The sequence below is a fragment of the Bactrocera latifrons genome, unplaced genomic scaffold (genome assembly GCF_001853355.1).
Source record: "Bactrocera latifrons isolate USDA-ARS-PBARC rearing strain unplaced genomic scaffold, ASM185335v1 scaffold_23, whole genome shotgun sequence".
Lineage (NCBI taxonomy): Eukaryota > Metazoa > Arthropoda > Insecta > Diptera > Tephritidae > Bactrocera > Bactrocera latifrons.
Window position 1 is genome coordinate 1,481,206 of NW_017535852.1, and position 20,052 is coordinate 1,501,257.

Consider the following 20,052-nt stretch of genomic DNA (forward strand, 5'->3'; position numbering starts at 1 on the left):
CAGTAGTGAGCGCCGGCATTGAGCAATATGTACTAGCCAACTGATATATAACGATGAGCTACTCAGTTGAGGGTGGCTGTATGTGTGTGTTTTCGCCGTTCGTGCAGCTCTTCGCCGATTTCGTATACGAGCGGATGCGATCGCCGTGTATTTTACACCTTTTCCGTTTCCTCTTTATAGATCTTTCGCACATTTTACGCATATTGCTTCATTTCAAGTTGTTTCCCTTTTGATATGTAACTGCAGAGACGTCGTTTTGTAAAGAAATTATTGAGCTAAAAGGTGGTTTTTTGACATGTTGTTTTCAATAAGAATTTAAATTGATTGTTTCGTTTTCGATATGGCATCTAGCGTCATTTTGTTGAGGGCAAAAGGTCGTCCATATCAACATCCTTTAATTCGGTATCGAAAAAGGCTCTATATTATTCTCCTTTGACTTGTAGCATTGTGGTCGGCTTCATTTTTAAATGACTTCTGAAATATCATCACTCCAAATGTGGCAACTTTATTTGTTAACGTAACCTTTCAACCGAACGTGAGCTTCACCGTTGAACAAAATTTTCGTGTGAAAATCGGGATCGGTGGACATTGCGCTTTGTGCACATTCTCCGAACGTGCACCGCGGTTGATAATCGATCGGCTTGTTTCGTGCGTTGCTCATTCTTCCCTTTTTTTGCGACGAGACATCGGCGTGAGCCACTTGAAAGTTTGTCTCGGGTTCATAATCAAAGATCCATGACTCGTCACCTGTGATTACATCATTGTTCAAAAAATTGGCGTCACTTTCACGCATGTTCAAATTTTTCTTGTCACACTTCCACTCGCTTTCGGCTTGCATCGCTCACAGAAACAGCGAAAATGTTTTTCCTGACGCCCTCTACCGAATCCAGTCGATGTGCGCACGCTCCGAAGTACAGTCGCGACGGAAGAATATCCTATATATATTTTTTGGCTTGTGGTTTCATTTCGATACAAAACATTCGTTGTAACCTTAGAAATCCAACTTTTCATACTAAAAAATATTTAGTTGAGGAATTACGTAAATAAATGTGTAGCTACTATATTTGGTCTTAACTATTTTAAAGGTTATGCTTTGTGGACGTAGTTCTTGTCTTCCTAATGTAATTCAATCTCCTCTTTTAAATTACATTTAGTTGACATGGAGATAGACATCTTATGTAATTTAGTTCACATAAGTTAAGGCGGAAATTACGTAAATATTTATGCCGGACTACGCAAATCAGAAATATAACGTCCCATATAAACATTGCATAACTTTCTAAGCAAATGCTGCTAGTAAGTCTGAGCAAATGACAGAGTTGGTAGGCAATTTAACTATGAACAACTTAATAACAGTACTTAGGCAGACTACTCTGACGAAGCTAGAGCAAAACTGCCGACCAACTGTGAAGAGATGGATGGGAAGTATAATGAAGCAAATTAACGACCATTTTTACATAATAGATATTTTCATACAAATAAAACTTAGAGAAATGACTGGAGGATAGTTGAATAAATAGGAAACAAGTAAATAAATAATTCTAGATTTAGTGTCGATATAATATAATACAACTTTTACAGATTTCTTATTAAATAATTATGCCGTTCGGAAAGTCTGCACAAAAAGTTAGATATACTTTCATATTATCGAAGTAATTTTGCATATTTGGAAGCAGAAACCACTAAGTCCACACTTTGCTACAAAATTACTGCTTTTTGGTAAGCAGGTTAACATAATTTCTGTAAAATAGCAAAGGTCTAGTTAAAATTACGTAAGGTTTATTCTACGAAATTACTTCTGACTCAAAATAAATAAACGAAATAATCGACCTTTATATATTAACTTTCGGAGAACGCAACGATTGAGATCAGGAAACGGATTTCAAAGTAAGATCGGCATATTTATCAACCGTGTTCGTAATCTTTACCATGATAAAACATAAGCATGGACAGTAAAAATTTCGAAACTGTAGGCAGCACGAAACAATGCAACGATAATAATGTCATTCCCGGAATACAAAACTGGATGTTAGCAAAACTTTTAAGTTTTAAATTAAATAAACGTTTCTGCAATTTATTTTTTCGGAATTTGGCTTTTCGACAGCTGGTACTTGATTTATACTCAGTTTGGATTGCCATAATAAACATTCTTAATCCGGAACAACGTAATAATGTAGTGTGATAGATAATTTGGCCAACTCTGTTCCTTTAGTTCAACATACAGAAGTTTTTTCTGTGGAAAGGTCGAATAGGAGCCCGAGTCCGCAAATCGGCAATATGCTACTGCAGGGTATAATAGTTTTGTTCATCGAACGATTGTTTGTATTATCTAAAAGTAATCGAAATATATTAGAAAATTGGGCATGACATATATTCTAAACAACCAAAGATACAACAACCAAATTTGCCTACCGCAAATATTATACGAACTCCTACCGACAGTGCGAAAATGGAAGAAATCTGATGAGCACCCCGCTCTCTCCCCATATAATGGTTCCGTTAAAGACATTAAATTTATGAGAGAGCTTTATAGGAGCCCGGCACAAAACTGGACAATGGTCGTTGCACCGCCCACATTTAGGTGAAATAAAATATTTCGGAAGATGCTCGACCGATTTCAACCAAATTCTATATATAACCTTATTCTAAGCTTCCTATGTTATCTCGAGACTTGCTCGACCGATTTCAACCAAATTTGGTATTTAACATTATTCTGACATTCCTATGTTACTGTGTGGAATTGAGCGAAATCGTGCTACAGCCACGCATATGGAAAGCACAATTTAAATTTCATTTCACCATCCGGTGTACAAATCAAGAAAATATTATTGTAACGAGATAAAACTTTGAAGCATTCCACCTTATGACAACAAAAAAAAATCGAACTCTAACCAAAACTGTTGCAACCCTTTTGTTCAGAGAACCAAGCAAAAAGAGAAATTTTCGTTTTTTTTTTTTTTTTTTGTAGCCCACCCTAATATATGTATATAGTATGTATGGTAAAACTAGTACATAATGCAATAGCTATTTCTTGAAGTGATTGCAACAGTTGCATTTCATACTATTGCAACACAAATGTGAAACTTCAATTAGCGTTCAATTGCCATACACACCATTTGGATATATTTAAGTTGAATATTATCGGAGCCCGAATTACCGGTATGTTGGGGCAATAGTCAATTGCGCGCTCTAATAAATCTAAATACGAGTACATGCGTGTAATTTTTGGCTGTAGCTGCATGCCCACTGCCAATATATCACTACTCGGTACCTGTGTATGTGTTTGTATGTGTGGCTTTGTGCATTCAACCACGCACTAGCAGCTAATTCCTCAGTTAGCCACAAAATTAGCTAGCAAATATGCACTAAATGCCTTTACACCTGCTCAGCGGTGAATGTGTGTATATATATGTATTTTATATATGTATAATAGAGCAACAGATTGTTAATAAATTACCGTAAAAAGGGTCTATGAACAAATAAAATCGCAAAATATATATATTTATACACATATACACACAAGTATGAATGCATCTGCGGCACAATAGTACACAATGTTCTCCACTCATAGCGTTCACTCCTGGCCTTCTGTGCCAACCATTGTGGCCCAGCACCTGTCCACCACTCAACTAGGGCCACATTAAATCTAAATTACGATCAACGATAGAGAATCGCAAATTGCATGTTTACTTCGAAATGCTTTGCTCGTATTTGGTGGAGATGCGGCAAATGCCATAAAAGTGGAAATTTGTGTGGAATTGTGTTTTTTCCACTTTCGTCTTCTTCTTCTAGTTAAGTTTTGTTGTTGGTACATTGCATGTTGCATGCTATCTATGGGCAATAGCTCTCATGCTTTTCGATTGTTGTTGGGTAGCTTTGTCAAATTAACTGTGAAGTTTGGTAGTCGCAAGAAGTCAGTCAAATGTAAATTGAAAACAACGAAAAAGTCAACGGATGTTTTTTTACGGTGATTATTACAAAAACGAAACATGAGTAATAGCGGATAACAAATTGCTGTTACAAAAAATTATTAATAATTTTTAAATGCATTAAATGCAAATTTGTTGTTTTTTAGGTTTATAGAAAAAATTGGAAATTGGAAATTTTTTCTACAGTTAACCGGTTATTTTGTTAAAAAAAAAATGCATTATTTTATATTACAAATATAAAATTCAATCGATTTCTGGCTGAAGCGGTTACAAAGATTTTAAAATTTCAAAAAACTTTCTCTTGAATAGTATGTCTGGGATATTTTACCAAAGTTTCAAGGCAATCGCAATAACAGTCTTGGAGCTAGAACCTTTGTTAGAGCCTCCCATCAGACTAGACCGGTCGACCATTTCGATTTCAATTATTTGATCATGTTTTTCTCGAAATATCGTTTTCAAAGTTGGGGATCAAGATTTCCCAGAAACAAGTGCAGTAATCTAATTAAAATTTTTCACACTTCCCAATAGAGTGACCTCGCGATTGCTCGAACGATGTGAGTTTTTTCGATAACAACTATTTTTTTCAAAGTAATTTATAGTAAAAGTCATACTGTTTTGCTTGCTATTTTTGCTTTTCCCAAACATTTTTTTTATTTCAAATCTTTCCATTAATAACGACCTAAGTGTACTCACCTACTAACCGATGAAATATGATTTTTTTGATTTTAGTTTAATACTTCGCCTATTATAGTGACCACCGCAAGGAGACGTTTTTGGGCGATGCCTTCTAAAATCAGCTGACAAAAACAGAATTTAAAAAGCGTTTGTTTTGAAAAACTCAAAGTTTTCTTCAAATGTTTCTCTTTGATATGCCCAAAAGTTGTAATAAATTCATTAATTTGTTATTTGAAAAAAAAAATATATATATACATATATATATTGGTGAAAATAGGCATTTCTTCGGCCGTCGAATCCACATAAGTCCTTAGTTCTAAATATTTACATAATATTCAAACCCGTTTAACGTTTTATGTTATGGATTGGCATTCTTCGACTTTGCCTCAGCTATAATTCTTTCTAAAAACGTTTTTTAAGCTCCAATAAGATTAGCATCACAAATTCCATGATTAGAGTCATAGTAGCTATGAGGGCTGAGAGTGAACGTCGCCTGCACCGAAGATATGCTGGTCTTAAGTATAGCATCTCCCGTATTCAGGAATGGGCGAATAGAGAATTTTCTCCAAATTAAGATTATATATAGCCGCAGTAGCCTTAAAGTTTTCAAGATATTCGCATTTAAAGATGAAAAACTCACAAATTAAAGTATGCAAAAGTTCAGATCAATATATCAATATCTAAAAATCCAGATATCCAGATCAGATATCATCAAACCACATAACACAATTAAAGATGTGCACAGTGTATGGTATATACAGAGTTTGTCCGGAACTAAGACTCGATTTACAAAAAAATTTTCAACCAATTGTTACAATTCTATGAAAACTTAAAAAAATTCCTTCAGCGTCGATGCAGCGCTGCCAGCTCAATTTCCAAGCTTTAGAGGCGTCGCGGAAGGCATTCTCCGGAATAGCCTGGAAATCCGAGGTGCATGCTGATTGGATCCCCTCTATCGTCTCAAAATGCTTGGCTTTCATCGACCTTTTCGGGCAACGAAATAAAGAAAGTCCGGGGGGCCCAATCTGGGCTGTGCGACAGCACCGGAGTCGTTAGGATGCCGCCCTTGATTAGGTAACTGTTCACAAGAAAGGCGGTGTAAGCCGGGACGTTGTCATCGTGCAACTTCCAATCGGCTGCGATGTCTTGGCGAACCCATTGCCCCTTTGTTTGAGTCTATTGAGAGCTTTCACGTAAAACTTGGCGTTAAAGGTTTGTACAGGAGAAACAAATTCATGGTGGATGATGCCTTTGATGTCAGAAAAGACAATGAGCATGGTTTGCACTTTAGATTTGCTTATTCTTCCCTTTTTTGGGACATCGGCTTGCCGGAAAATTGCCTTTTCCTGTCCTCACTCTCCAGGTGCTCGCAGACAACTGACCAGCCGCTCGTTCGTTAGCTAGAAACGTCCCATACCGGATCCAATCGGTCCACGCCCGCTCCGTAACACAATCGCGGCGGAAGAAAATGAGTCCCTATTACTTTCCAGACAAAACCTGTAATATATCGTTTAGTTGAAAAAAGCCTTACTACGAATCCAGTTAAAGTATGGTTCTAAAAATCAAAAAATGTTGAGCCTCCATGAACACAACAAATATTTCGTAACCTTAATCTGAATATACAATTTGATAGATTTTTTTACTCTTGGCTAAGCAGGTCTACCAAACCAGAACTTAATCAATGCTCTAAATCGGCGTCAAGTGACAATCTGAACTCCGGAGAAAATTATTCATTTTGGAGACGATAACATAAAGAGTCCAAAATATGTTGTGAGCAAGTGAACACAATGTTTTCATTCCCTAATAAAGAAGAATGGACCAATGGTTCGTGAGCGGCTGTTCCAACCCCGAAATCTGCACATTATTTATGTGAAAACCCAGCCCTCAATCGAATGAGACGGCACATATTCCACGGCGACCAATGCTCCAACTTAAGACCCATTGAAAGAATCAGATTTTTACCAAACCCACTGAGGTGAAGGATTAGGCTTAGTTTGGTTCCCACAAGGGAGCACAATAAGCTTAAGTGCGGCCGTTTAAAATCAGACGCTCACTCTCAACCAGCCAACCAAGCCCTCAAATATTGTACTTCTAGGTCAGAAAATTTTCTTAAACATGATTTTTATAGATTATTCGCAATTATAAATACTTACATGTGGGTATAAGGAGGTTTGCTAAATTACTTTCGTGTTAGATATCATAGATTTGTAAAACCCGGCGAGTGGCGAATAGAACAAACAACTGGTATAAAGCAATTTTTCTTCCATACTCAAAAAGATATGGAATATCTAGCGGTTATGCTACTTTAATGAGCTGACCACTTACTCTCATATAAAGCATTTGTTGGGATAGGAGCATAGCGCTCAACGAGTAGAGAAGGAGCGAATTCGAAACAACTATTGTTTTAAGTTATTTCATTCTCATAATTTTTTTGGTCCAGATATAAACAGAGATGTATATTTTAGTACCATATATTATAAGTAGTAGGCTCAGTCTGTTTAACTGCGCTGTCAAAACAGCGTGACGCCGCAATTGTCATGATAGTGCAAATTGATTTCAGTTAATTTCCCCACTCACTTATTCACCCACTTCGGCCATGCAATGCGGCTATTGCTCAAGTGTAATGTGTATTAACTTTTAAAGTGTGTTAAGAAATGGTAATAGCAATAGTCAGTTGCAGCAATATCCAGACGCAAAGTTTAACGAGCTTGCGATCTGSTGTAAGAAAGACATTTAAACATACATACATATGTATGTACATAGTTACATATTTGCACGCGACTAAGCTAGTATGTACCGATATATTGGACTTTCGCAGTATAATTTCGGTGTTATTTAATCCTAATAAAAGTTTCCGCTTACTTCACTTCACTTTTACTTTCATAGTCAGCAATGCGAGTTGCCTTTAATTTCATTTTGGGTACCACTGCAGACATTTGTGTGCTTAACGTCATTTGTATTTGGTATTTTTGGTAAAATCAGTAAATGTTAGTTTTCTTTTATACCGTAAGGAGGGTTTAAAATGCCCTCGCACCCTGTAAGATTGCCATCCTACGTGAGTGGGACCGCTTTCGCATTACTTCTGGGCAAAGTTTCCAAGATGGACCCATTGCAGGTGAATTTTTACTTTCACTGCGTCCACTGGTGCCTACGGTTTTTCAACCAGCATGAAGGATGTGACTAACCTCGAATTCTCTGAGGTTGATTATGCGAAGTTTGCGTCCATGTACCTTCTTTTTAGTGCCTAGTACATAACAGAAAATATTAAGACTTTATTCGTAATTTAAAAATTCTTAATTTATTCTTCAAAATCTCTGACCGCCCCTCAAAGTAATCCCCATTGGTCGTAATACACTTGCGCCACTGTCAACATAACCTTGATTTTTTACCTGCTTTTACTTTTTTTTGTTTTTTTTTGTTTTGCTGCCACTCATCTTTTCCACGAAATTCGAACGATTGATGATCAGTTTCCGGATCGTAAATATGGATTCAAGACTCATCGCCGGTACTAATACATTTTATGAGATTCTGTTAGTCGGAAAACATTGACAGACATTACGACAGTGTTTTTCGAAAAAAATTTAGCGATTTTGGAACCAATCGTGCTTTCACTTTTCTTAGGTCCCAAGTAATCTTTCAAATGGTTCTCACTGATCCTATCGATATTCCAACGATGCCAGTGATATCTCTGACTATTAATTCGCTCGATTCTTAAGCACTAATTGCTTTATTGTATTGACGTGTTGATCATCAGTTGATGTTAATGACCGGCCGGTGTTAATTTTTTAGCTACACCCACAAATACAATTTATGTAGCACTAATGTACTCATATGCTTGAGAATTCTACAGAATTGTATTGTTTTAGTCAGAGAAAAAATTTTCATAAGCTTAAAAATTAGCACCACTTAGTTACTCGTAGACAGCAAATAGTTCTAGGTTAATTAATATTCAAGGTTCTGAATGTTTTGTTGCTTCGTTTATATTTGGGCCGAATTCACACTTTTAGCAATAACTATATTGTAAACTAAAATAAATTAGGAAAAAAATTTAAGTAAAACAAAAGAAGAACAAATAAAAGGAATAGTGAAAAATGTGTTAAAGTAAATATTGAATTTTTAAGTTGTCCAAAATCAAAAAAGCAATTTTTTAACACAAAACAACTAGGGAAGAGCTAAGTTCGAGTGAAGTTCCGTACAGTTTATACTCTCACAAATAAAGTGATATACGGGATTTTGATATATACATTGGGGCAAGGAAGTGCCCGGAAATCGTAACTAAAACGCAAAATGTTTAATTATTCATCAATATTTATTTTGTCGCCTTCAAATAAATCTCCCCCCGATGTAATACACTTATGCCAATTATTCCAGTCCTCAAAACATTTTTCATAAGCACTTTTCGAGATGGCGTTTAGCTCCTTCAGGGAATTTTGTTTTATCTCTTCGATCGGCTGAATATGGGTTCCAAGAAGCGGTAATTTCAGTTTGGGGCACCAGAAAAAATCACAGGGAGCAAATCTGGTAAACACAGTAGTTGATTAATTATATTAATGGCGTTTTTGGCTTCAAATTCAATCAAAATTGTACTGCTTTTGAAGAAAATGCAGCTTTGTCGGGACGAGTCAAATCAGAACGCGTTTCATACACAAAATATCCACCAAAATCATTCGAATGGACTCGCGAGAGATGTCGAGCTCTCTTGCCGTCTCTTTAACCCTTGCCTGATAATTTTCAAGCACCATGTCATACACTTTTTTAGTATTTCCATAAGTTGAAGACGTTCTATCCTCTACGGGTTCTATCCTACCTTATATAATCACTTATATTATTTCGTTGCAAAGAGTCTCAACTGGTCAATTCCTTTATTTCCTCTGAATAAGTGAGATGATATGGGTGCTAATAATCCTGACACATGCCATACTCCCTAAAACCTCAAACGAACCTCTAGACAAAGTCTGATTATCATAGAAATTCTACTACTTACTCTATAGGTTCTATCCTACCTTATTTAATCATTTATATTATAATAATAATAATAATACCCAACGATTATCCTCCTCCCGCCCAACCGACGCGCGGGGCGCAATCCGCGAACGAGCGGAATTAGCCGAGTCATAAAAGGCAAGAGAGTTTTAAACGTTGCTTATGTCCAAAGAGTCTCAACTGGGTCAAGTTGAAGAATGAATGAGGAGTATTTTCTGGTCAGTTCATCTGCGGGCGCAATTATTTCCCAAAGGGTTCTTTATTTTGCCAGAATAAGTGAGCTGATACCATCGGCCAGCGCTTTTTTCTTATCAAATTTTCAGATGAATAATTCTTGAATTAAGAGAATAGTTTCTATTTACATTTACCCTGCTACTCTTAGAAAAATGTTGACTTAAAATGGTATTATTATTGTACGGTGTCAAAAAAGACGCTTTAGAAACTTGCTCTGTCTTTAGATTACCTCGCATTACTCGCGGTAGAGTTTAATAGACACTTGAACTTTAAGACTTCTGCTTTTTAAATACAATTTTTGAGATTGCATGTGTTATTCTTCTTTTCTGGCGTAGACACCGCTAGCCGAGTTAACAACAGCGCGCCAGTCTATCTTCTCTCTCTTGCAGTTTGGCGTCAATTCGAGATAACAAGTGCAGCCAGGTACTTTTCCCACCTGATCTCTCCAACGTAGTGAAGGTCTTCCTCGTTCTCTGCTTCTTCCGGCGGGTACTGTGTCGAATACTTTCAGAACTGGAGTCTTTTCATCCATACGAATGGAAGATGGAGTCATGTGTAGAAGTGCACACAAGTGAGGAAAGTTCTCTGAGCGCCATTCACTTAGGAGTGACCAGAAATGATTCTTTTACATATGGCTCAAGCAGCTTACGACTTCTGTCCCTAGACCAAGTATCCTCTGGGTAGCCAAATAACATCCATCTGAAGACAAGCTAAAGTGAGAAGGAAAACCAACCCTTCATAGGGTTGTGCGCTGAGTTTGGAACACGCCACGTAAAGGAAACCAGACACGGCTGAGATTGCATGTAAACTATATTTGATCTCTTCCCATCTGATTTGATATACTTCTCTCATAGTATGGCATACAATAGCAAAATCATGCTATGCATCCATAGCCAAGATACATAAGTTCTACTTTTTGCCCAAATATTATATTATGTACCCTCGACATGCTCAACACAAGTAGCTATGTATACGTATGACCACACGCGTTTCAACTTCGTAGCTAACTGTAAAATATATCCATAGATTTTTAATTGCATTCCCACAAGCGCTGACACCGCCTTCATCCAGTGTTATTAGCAACATTGTGGTCTCGCTGTTGTGGCGCCAATGCGGTGCACACATATCTGAATACATATGTATGTGTGTGCATAGCATCATGTGTCCAACACCAGCACACACCATTCACCATTATGGCAAACGCTGCTAATTGCGAAATATGTTTGCTTAGCAGCGCTGTGCTGGCTTGATTCATCATTAAAGCCACTTTAGGGCTGACACTTATTGAATTTGTGACTTTGATTTGGTTTTGCACTTAACTCCTCGACACATGCAAGGACGCGGACGCATATTGCAAATGCTGAAAATTAATTTAAATCCACTTGATAAGCGGAGAGAGAAAACTAATTCCTTTCCCCCAGCACTTGATGTAATTACAGCAAATATTTAAATAAAACTAACAACAATCTTTAAATTTTTACACTTTTAACACTTTTTTCATTTTCTTTTAATGCCTGCAGTTTCCTCGACGATTTGGATCGGTTAGGTGCCAAGGATTATCAACCGACCGAACAGGATATTCTACGCACGCGTGTCAAGACGACCGGTATTGTTGAAGTGCATTTCTCATTTAAAAATCTCAATTTCAAGTGAGTAAAACGCTCCTGTAGTATCTACAAAAACATTTTACTAAAAACAATGGTTTTCTCTCTCTCCTTAAATAGACTATTTGATGTTGGCGGCCAGCGTTCGGAGCGAAAGAAGTGGATCCATTGTTTCGAAGATGTGACAGCGATCATTTTCTGTGTCGCAATGTCTGAGTATGATCAGGTTTTGCATGAGGATGAGACTACGGTGAGTTTTTACATGGTTTATTCTAAAGTAAGTGTCAAAGTGTCTTTTATAAATGCGGCTTATGACGTTTGAAATATTATAGTTCAAACTTCAACGCACAATGACAATTAGGTTCGTACAACCAAAACGGTCAAGGAACATTCTTTAACAAGTAAGAAGGGGCTAAATTCGGGTGAATTCGACCATTCATATTCTTATAACTTGCCCGGATCGGATGCTTATTGTAAAGGCAAGTCAATGGGTACTGCCCTGCATACTATCGTGCCATGGTTTGAGGAAGCCATTAGGGTTAAGGAATTCGCTGTTAGGACCTTCCTTAATAATGAGAGTGCTTTTGGGGTTGAATCGAACCTCAAACATCTCAATTTTCAGTTTTCTGAGTCTCTCACCAAAAATGGTCCTCAGACTCTACGAGACCATAGTCAAGCCCATTATGATCTTTGGGGACTTTATGTGATGGAGGGCTCTAGAAAAGACCACACTTGCAAAGAAACTCGTGAGTGTTCAACAGGCGGCGCAGCATGTGGTGCACTAAGCTCCACTCCTACCATAACACTTAACGCCATGTTGGACATAGTGAGCGGCAGTGGGCTTCTTTACGGATGGGTAAAACTTGGGGAGAAGGTTGAAAGGGGTTTACTATTAGAAGCTCTGTATCAAATCCAGCTTCAGACGTCCTTTCTATTGCAGTGTTTTTCAAGCCAAGGTAGCAGGCATTAAGGCTATGTTATTTTTTTTTTTACAAAAATATTCGGGATTTTAATGCCAAATTGACAATTATCAATCGATCAAAGAGATCGTAGGTCATTGTATAGTAAGTATATTCAAAGTATATAATCAATACTCAGTTTCAATTTTACGTCGATCAGTCAATTTCTCATTGAGTTATGATGTCAGCAATTTTGAAAAATGTCGTTTCGAGAAAAACGCGTTTAAAGTTTCAACATTTGCTCTTTAGAAAGCTGCCATTCAAAAACTCTTCAAGATACGACCTTGCTGATTTTACAGGATATTTTTAAAAATATAAACTGTCGAAAAAGCAAAAAACAAAAAAATCTACACACTGGTATAGCCCTTAAAGTAGCAGTCGACTTACTGCTCCGGAATGAAGTTTCCTTCAGAGAAGTGACCTTCCTCTCAGATAGCTGAGCGGCGATAGTAGCCTTGAACTCATTAACAGTGTCTTCAGGGTTGGTCAAATAATGCCTAACCTCGCTTTCAATAGCAACGAGAGTGTTTGTGATAAGGCTGATATGGGTGCCAGGCCACAGCGGAATCGCAGGGAATTGTAAAGCTGATTAGCTAGTAAGAAAAGGCACCCTAGAACCGCTATCTACAAGGCTACTAGCCTTTTGTACTCAGTAAGGTTAGCCTCTCTCTGGTTGTGGAGCTTTTAACAGGCCATTTCCTTATTGGTGTCCATGCTCTAAGGTTGGGAAGCTGTATGGAAGAAGATGAGGTGGAAATAACTCAATACTTCCTTCTTGACTCTTTCGCGTGTGTGTGTCAAGCCTTAAGCATTTTGGAACGCGTGAATTTGTATTGGCTACTAAGCGTATATGGGGCTAATTAAAGCATTGACCCTATTAGAGGACAGAGTCACGCCCACTTTTTCAAAAATTTTAATCCTTGTGCCAAATCAGTGTTACATACCTTATTTTAGTGCATAATTATGGCAATTTATAGGATTTTTAGGGCGAACAAACAAAACAGTCACCCCGATTTCAACTCGCTCGAAGACCTGATCATTTATATATATATTATATAAGCTATATCTATCTCGATTAGTTTTAGGTGCTACAAACAACCGTAAGGTGAACCAAAATATGTTGACAGTTCATTTGTTTATAGGTTATATTTCAAAAGTCGAAAATCTCACTAATTTACTGAGTAAAATTTTGCTATATTTTCATCTCTCTACCAGTTGTAACTTTTTCACTGTTATTTCTCATTACAGAATCGTATGCAAGAGTCATTGAAGCTCTTCGATTCGATTTGCAACAATAAATGGTTCACTGATACATCCATCATTTTGTTCTTGAATAAGAAGGATTTGTTTGAGGAGAAGATTCGCAAGAGTCCATTGACAATCTGCTTCCCTGAATATACAGGTAAGCTGCAAAATGGTTTAAATAGCCGCAAAGAATTATTACGTAGTTTATAAAATGAAATGTATATGTATTTTTATTATTTTTAACAAAAATATTTCCACTTGTAGGAGGTCAAGAATACAGCGAAGCTGCTGCTTACATTCAAGCTCAATTCGAAGCGAAAAACAAATCAACCTCAAAGGAAATCTACTGCCACATGACGTGCGCCACAGATACAAATAATATACAGTTTGTTTTCGATGCTGTTACCGATGTCATTATTGCCAACAATCTGCGTGGCTGCGGTTTGTATTAAGCASAAACAACAACAACATCAACAGCAGCATCAGCAGTTAAGTCCAGCGCAGCAAACGAACCAAACAACGCATGGCGAAAAATCATTGTCGGACTCCATCACCACCGCTTCAGTTACAACAACTACAATTATGATAACAACAACAATAATTATGTTAACATAACAACAAATGGCACGAGTGCAGCCAGCACTAAAGCGACTACTAAAAATTTTCAACAGAAAATGTTCGAATATTCAGACATTTTTCGAAAACTAAGAAAACTAACCTCAACTACTGAGCTCATGTCAGTGATAATGACAGATTTAAGTATTTTTGCCGTATGCAATGTGCTGGCGAACAGTTAATTTATTTTAAAAGTATTGTAAAAATTATTTTTGATGCCAATATTTTACTGTTAACTTCATAAAATAATCGATAACAACTGAAATTACAAGAAATTGCCAGAAATTGATGTACATACATACATGTAAATGCCAATGATGGCGGTGAGCGATGGATAACTGTTTAAATGATTTGTTAACGCGTTGCACTAAACAAATTGGCGCTGAAGGCGTAAGCTAAAACAGTTGCCACAGCGGTAACACACACAGCAGTGGAGGAGTGAAATGTACATTTTAGTCAAGCAAATTGAACAAAAACCAACGCACACATACATACACCCACGTACATACACATAAACAGACGCACACACCAGAAACATTATTACTAATTAAGCTTACTAAAAAACAACAACAAAAAAACCAATGAAGAAGCGAAGTGGTAGACACAAAGAAAGCAGTAAAAGAAGCAAGAAAACTCTCTAATAATACAGAAAATTTAATTAATTAAATCATAACTGAGATTAAAAACTGGCAACACAAAACCAAAAACAAAAAGTATAAATTTATTTAGAATTATATAAAGCGTAAAAACCAGGTCATTGTAATGTAAAATTTCGAAACACTGTAAAAAGCCGTTTACTAAGTACATACACACATACATACATATGTATAAATATGTATGTGTGAACATATTAGAGCAACAGTAAACCGTACAGAATTTGAAGTAAATCAAAAGCAAAAAAAAAAAATCAGTTTAGAGAAAACGCACCACTACTTCGACGCTAGTTTACTATATATGTATAAACTACATTAGGCTGATACTTAGACGATACAACAACAAAAACAAAACAACGGACCGTTTGCTATACTATTGACACACAATATACAGGTACATACATACATGCATAGAGTTTAAATAAATTGATTGCATTTGTGAATTTGTTAGTGGATATGCTGTTGGGGTGAACAACACRACGCACATTGTAACAAATACATACATACATGCGTAATTGCATGACCTAAAACTAGCACAAAGATAAACGAACCCACAAAGTTATTATTCATAAATTATTTATGATAAATTTTTAATACAAAAAGAATATATGAAATATGCTGTTATGCTATAGTAGACGACACACGATGACTTGTGCTGGGAAATTTTTAATTTATGTTACAAAAAAATTTAATTTGTTCCCCTATTTTTTATGTTTTTTCAGTTTTTTTTTTCGATTTCTATCTACTTTATTCTATTATCATTTTTTCAATTTTTTTCTATTTTTTCTTCAATATAACTTTTTAATTTTAACTTTTTCTTGGAAATATTTTCTTTTTTAAATTTTTTCTTCAAAATATTTTTTTTAATTTGCATTTTAAAATTTTTTTTTCGAAATATCGTACATAGTTATTTGTGATTAACATTTATTTGATTATGTTCAATTACAGACTGGTTCCATAGTTCTTTTTAAGACTTTGTATTACCATAAACTTGTTTTAATGAGATTAGATTTATTTTGCGCATGCTCTCTCTCTCATATTGTTTGAAAGTCGTTGGCTGCTAATGCAACTGTATGGCATGCAAAAATTTAATAAAAAAAACTCGATTTTTTCATAACTAAAGTTTTTTAATATTATTTTTAAACAATTTAATTTTGAAACATTTTTTTTTTTATTTTATTTAATTTTTTTCTAGATTTGCTTTAATTAAATTATTTTTTTAATTTAGAATTAATTACCGTTATGAAAAAAAAGCGAGAGCCTAAGTATGGCGAAACACATTCTTTTCTTGTATTTATTGCGCTTCAAGCACCTACCTTGCAGTCAACATACATACTACTAGCACGCATAAACACACGCACATACATAAACACAGGCGTACAATACAATTACATAACATACAAACAGTTATAAAAACCGTAAAAAATACATTAAAAAAAGAATGTAATATAAACGAGAGATTTATACTAAAATGCATATTCAACCATTAAAATAAAAATGTATAATAAATTAAAATAAATAAATATTTATGTATTTAGTGAAATGGCATTTAACACAATTTGTGTGTAATTGTTTATACTATGATTACTACTATTATTATTAATGATTATAATTATTATTGTTTATGATATACATATATGTATGTATAATGTATTATGATAAATGTATATGTATTGCGTATGAGCCGCCAGCTCGTTATAATTGAATTTATATTTTAATTTTACTGACTTTTTATAATTTTTATAACTTTATATAATTTTATTCACGCTTATAGACATGCATTTTTAATTGCATTTGACTTTTTGTTTTGCAAATTGCAATAAAACGTTTTTTATTTAAAATTAAAAAAATGTTCTAAAAAATAAGAAAATTATATAAAAAATTAAGCAACTACACAACATCACACAAATGCCATGTCAAATATTTAACTTTAAAAAAATTTGTCTAGTAAAATGTTACGATTTTCTGCTCAGAGCAATTGTTTTGCTCTCTTACTTACTTATTTTCATTACTTAACTACAGTTATGCCCCAACTGTTGTAACTAACCTGAATTGTTTTTTTTTTTAATTTTTCTTAATTTTTAGTTTATAAATTTGCATCGAAATATGTGCACTTTTTGTTTTATTTATACAAATTTATCCTTAAGTTGCCAACGCTCTCTCGAGTTTCTTCAAAATTGCGCACGCTTCATTGTTGAAAGCGCGTTCTTCTTTTTTTCTTTGTTAACCAATGCTTGTCGAATATTTTATAGACTTCTTCATTTTCTTTAATTTTGTATAAAATATTTATAACTTTCTGCCTTTGCCCTCATTTTACTCTCCCTCTCTCTTTCTCCTAAATATATATATTTATATGTAGATTCGATGCTATCGTGATTAAGTTATTTTAAATAAATAAAATGTACACTGTTACGCACAGATATACTTACTCTTACGTATTATCCACATACTCGTAAGTTGCAATTGTACCAAAAATCAGTTTTAAATAAAGCCTAAATAAATATGTATTTAAAAAAATTATATCATTTAAGTGTACAACAAGTATTTTGCAAATGTTTCGCTTGCAATAAAGTTTAGTTATAGTAGGAAATAGTTGAAAATGGTGTGAACACAGGTTTACCGTAATATTAATGAGTTCCACAACCTTATGCTGAGCGTAGTAGTTAATGTTTATGGGTTAATAATAAACGTGTTTACGCCAACTATTCGAGTGTTTCAATATTTTGTAAATATTGCGTTTTTTATTTAAGTAGACATTTTTTTTTAATTATTTTATAAAAGAAAATCATTTTACAAAATTGAATTTATTAATTTTTCAATTAATATTATTATTTTAATTAATAATAATTATTCAGTTTGATGTTCTTAGCCGTGATAAATTAATTTTGCTTAATTTTTTCACTTCGAAAATTTTTATTTTATCAAAAATTCGATAAAACTATAGTGAGTATTTTTTTTTTATTTGAAAAGTATTTTTCTATTGGGAAATTATTATTCTATCAAAAATTCCATAAAATATTTTATATTTTGAAAATGAAGAAAAGGAATACACAGAACTTCCTCGTCGAGATGAACTGAGCAACTAACTATAGCTCTCTCTCCTTTCTTATAAAAATTTTATTTTGCTGAATAGAATATTTTTATTTCCTTGAAGGCAATTTATGACACCACGAATTGACGAAACAGAATTTTAAAAATATTTCAGATACTCTACCACACATTAGTACTTACATTTGGATGTATGCGTATATTGCATTTTTGAATTTAAATTAATTCTTAATTTTTAAACTCAACTTCGTAACATAATAACAAAGAGCTTATGTGTGAACAAGTCACTAAGACATTCTCTCACTGCTTTACTACAAAACAACAATTTATGAATTGATGAATTGAAATTTGATTGAAATCACACGCATTTCGTGAAATTTTGATATGCTACAAGTAAAAACAACAACAACAACAATGTGTGCCACACTTTAGTGCGGTACAAACCAACATCGGCTATGGTCCAACCCCATCTTTACAAAATTTGATAAAAACTTGCTGCAAGCGGAAGAGAAAAAGAAAAAATGTGTTGGATGTCATGTCGTATACGCAACTCGCTGGTATGAAGCAGAGCACACAGCGAACTCAAACACTTTCGAGGTTCATCATACGCCGCGTCGTACAACTATTTGTACATACATAATTCATGTGATGAATTGATTTTTTTTTTTTATCAATTTCATAATAACAAGAAAAAATAAAATAACAAAATAATAATAATCAACAACACACAGCTGCGTACACACAAACTCACACACATATACATACTATACATATTGAACAAATTATTGTATTACATTTAATTATCTTCGAACTTAAAAATCCATTTTCTGCATTTTCACTCAGCGAACGTAGGAGGTAGTTTATACATAAAATAAATTCATAGCAAAGAAGCTGTTAGCAAAAAAGTGAATAAAAGTCAACCGAATCAGCCTACAACTTAAACTGTAATTATTTATAAAAACAGAAATCCAAACAAATTTTACTAAAAAAAAGAAAACTAATATTACGAAATAAAGTGACAAGTGTGAGGAAAAAGCATTTGTAATAATAGAAACCTTTGAAATATTATAGTATCTAATAGTATTAAATAAACACACACACACACACAAATATATTAAAGAGAGAGTAAAAAAGAGAATCACTTAACTTCACATTTAGTAATTATAATAATAATAAAATGTGTGTGAGGGGAAATTAATTCACATGAATATGCAACGTGAAATGAAAATAAAATATATTAAAATTAATATATTAAATAATTTAATAGGTAGACAAAGTATAGATGTTAAATCTAATTTGTAGCCTAGAAAAATTCGCTTTAGTTGTTTACTGTTAAACACACAGACACACGTATACACGTCGTCTAAGTATTTACAACTAAACATGTATGTACATACATACATACAAACATATGTGAGTGCATTTTTGCGTCGTTGAAGCCAGCGATTCTGTTTCCCTATCATAAGTAAACAGTTGTAACCCAAATTGATTTACTATAAACTATTCGATGCAGCGAAGTATGAAAATCACATAAACAAGTGTTGAAAACGACATACATAAATGATAAATTGCATAAACACACAAACATACAAACACATGGAATTATTTCAACCTCAAGAAATTAGAACAAACATTAACAGCGGCGAAAGCACACAGATACATACTTACATACATACAAGTACATAGGTACATACACACAAAAAATTACAAATAAAATTTTGCAAGAGCTTCTTCTCAATTAACTGATTGATCTAGTGTGCATAAATATAAAATTATTTAGATATATGTATATACATATATCATTCTTACGAGTATATATAGAACTTGTTGATTATGATTATTGAACAAAGTCGGTTTACTTTGCATTAAAAGAAAAGTTGAAAGTGTAATCAGACTAATTAGTAGAATAGAAATTTATGTTTGCTTAAAACATATTTGTAATTATTACCGTAAAATGCATTAAATGACATAATACAGTTATGTAACTTGCTGTAGGCGGACAAATTTTTTTGGATATGATTTTCAAAAAAAGGCATAATTCTAATTTTTATTAATGTGATTTACATGCTAAGTAAAAATTATAATTTTTAAAATTAATTCAAAAGAA

General features: G+C 34.2%; 1 protein-coding gene across 5 annotated transcripts in view; it reads left to right on the forward strand.

Annotated features, from left to right (window-relative positions):
- Positions 1-14,811, forward strand: part of LOC108968798 (G protein alpha o subunit) — a 102,417-nt gene extending 87,606 nt beyond the window's left edge. For all 5 annotated transcript variants that reach the window (XM_018933054.1, XM_018933055.1, XM_018933053.1 and 2 more), the window contains 4 exons: positions 11,342-11,470; positions 11,546-11,675; positions 13,633-13,786; positions 13,894-14,811. In XM_018933054.1, coding sequence (XP_018788599.1) covers positions 11,342-11,470; positions 11,546-11,675; positions 13,633-13,786; positions 13,894-14,081 — 601 coding nt within the window. In that variant the 3' untranslated portion in view covers positions 14,082-14,811. The remainder of the gene's footprint in view (positions 1-11,341; positions 11,471-11,545; positions 11,676-13,632; positions 13,787-13,893) is intronic.
- Positions 14,812-20,052: the final 5,241 nt, after the last annotated feature.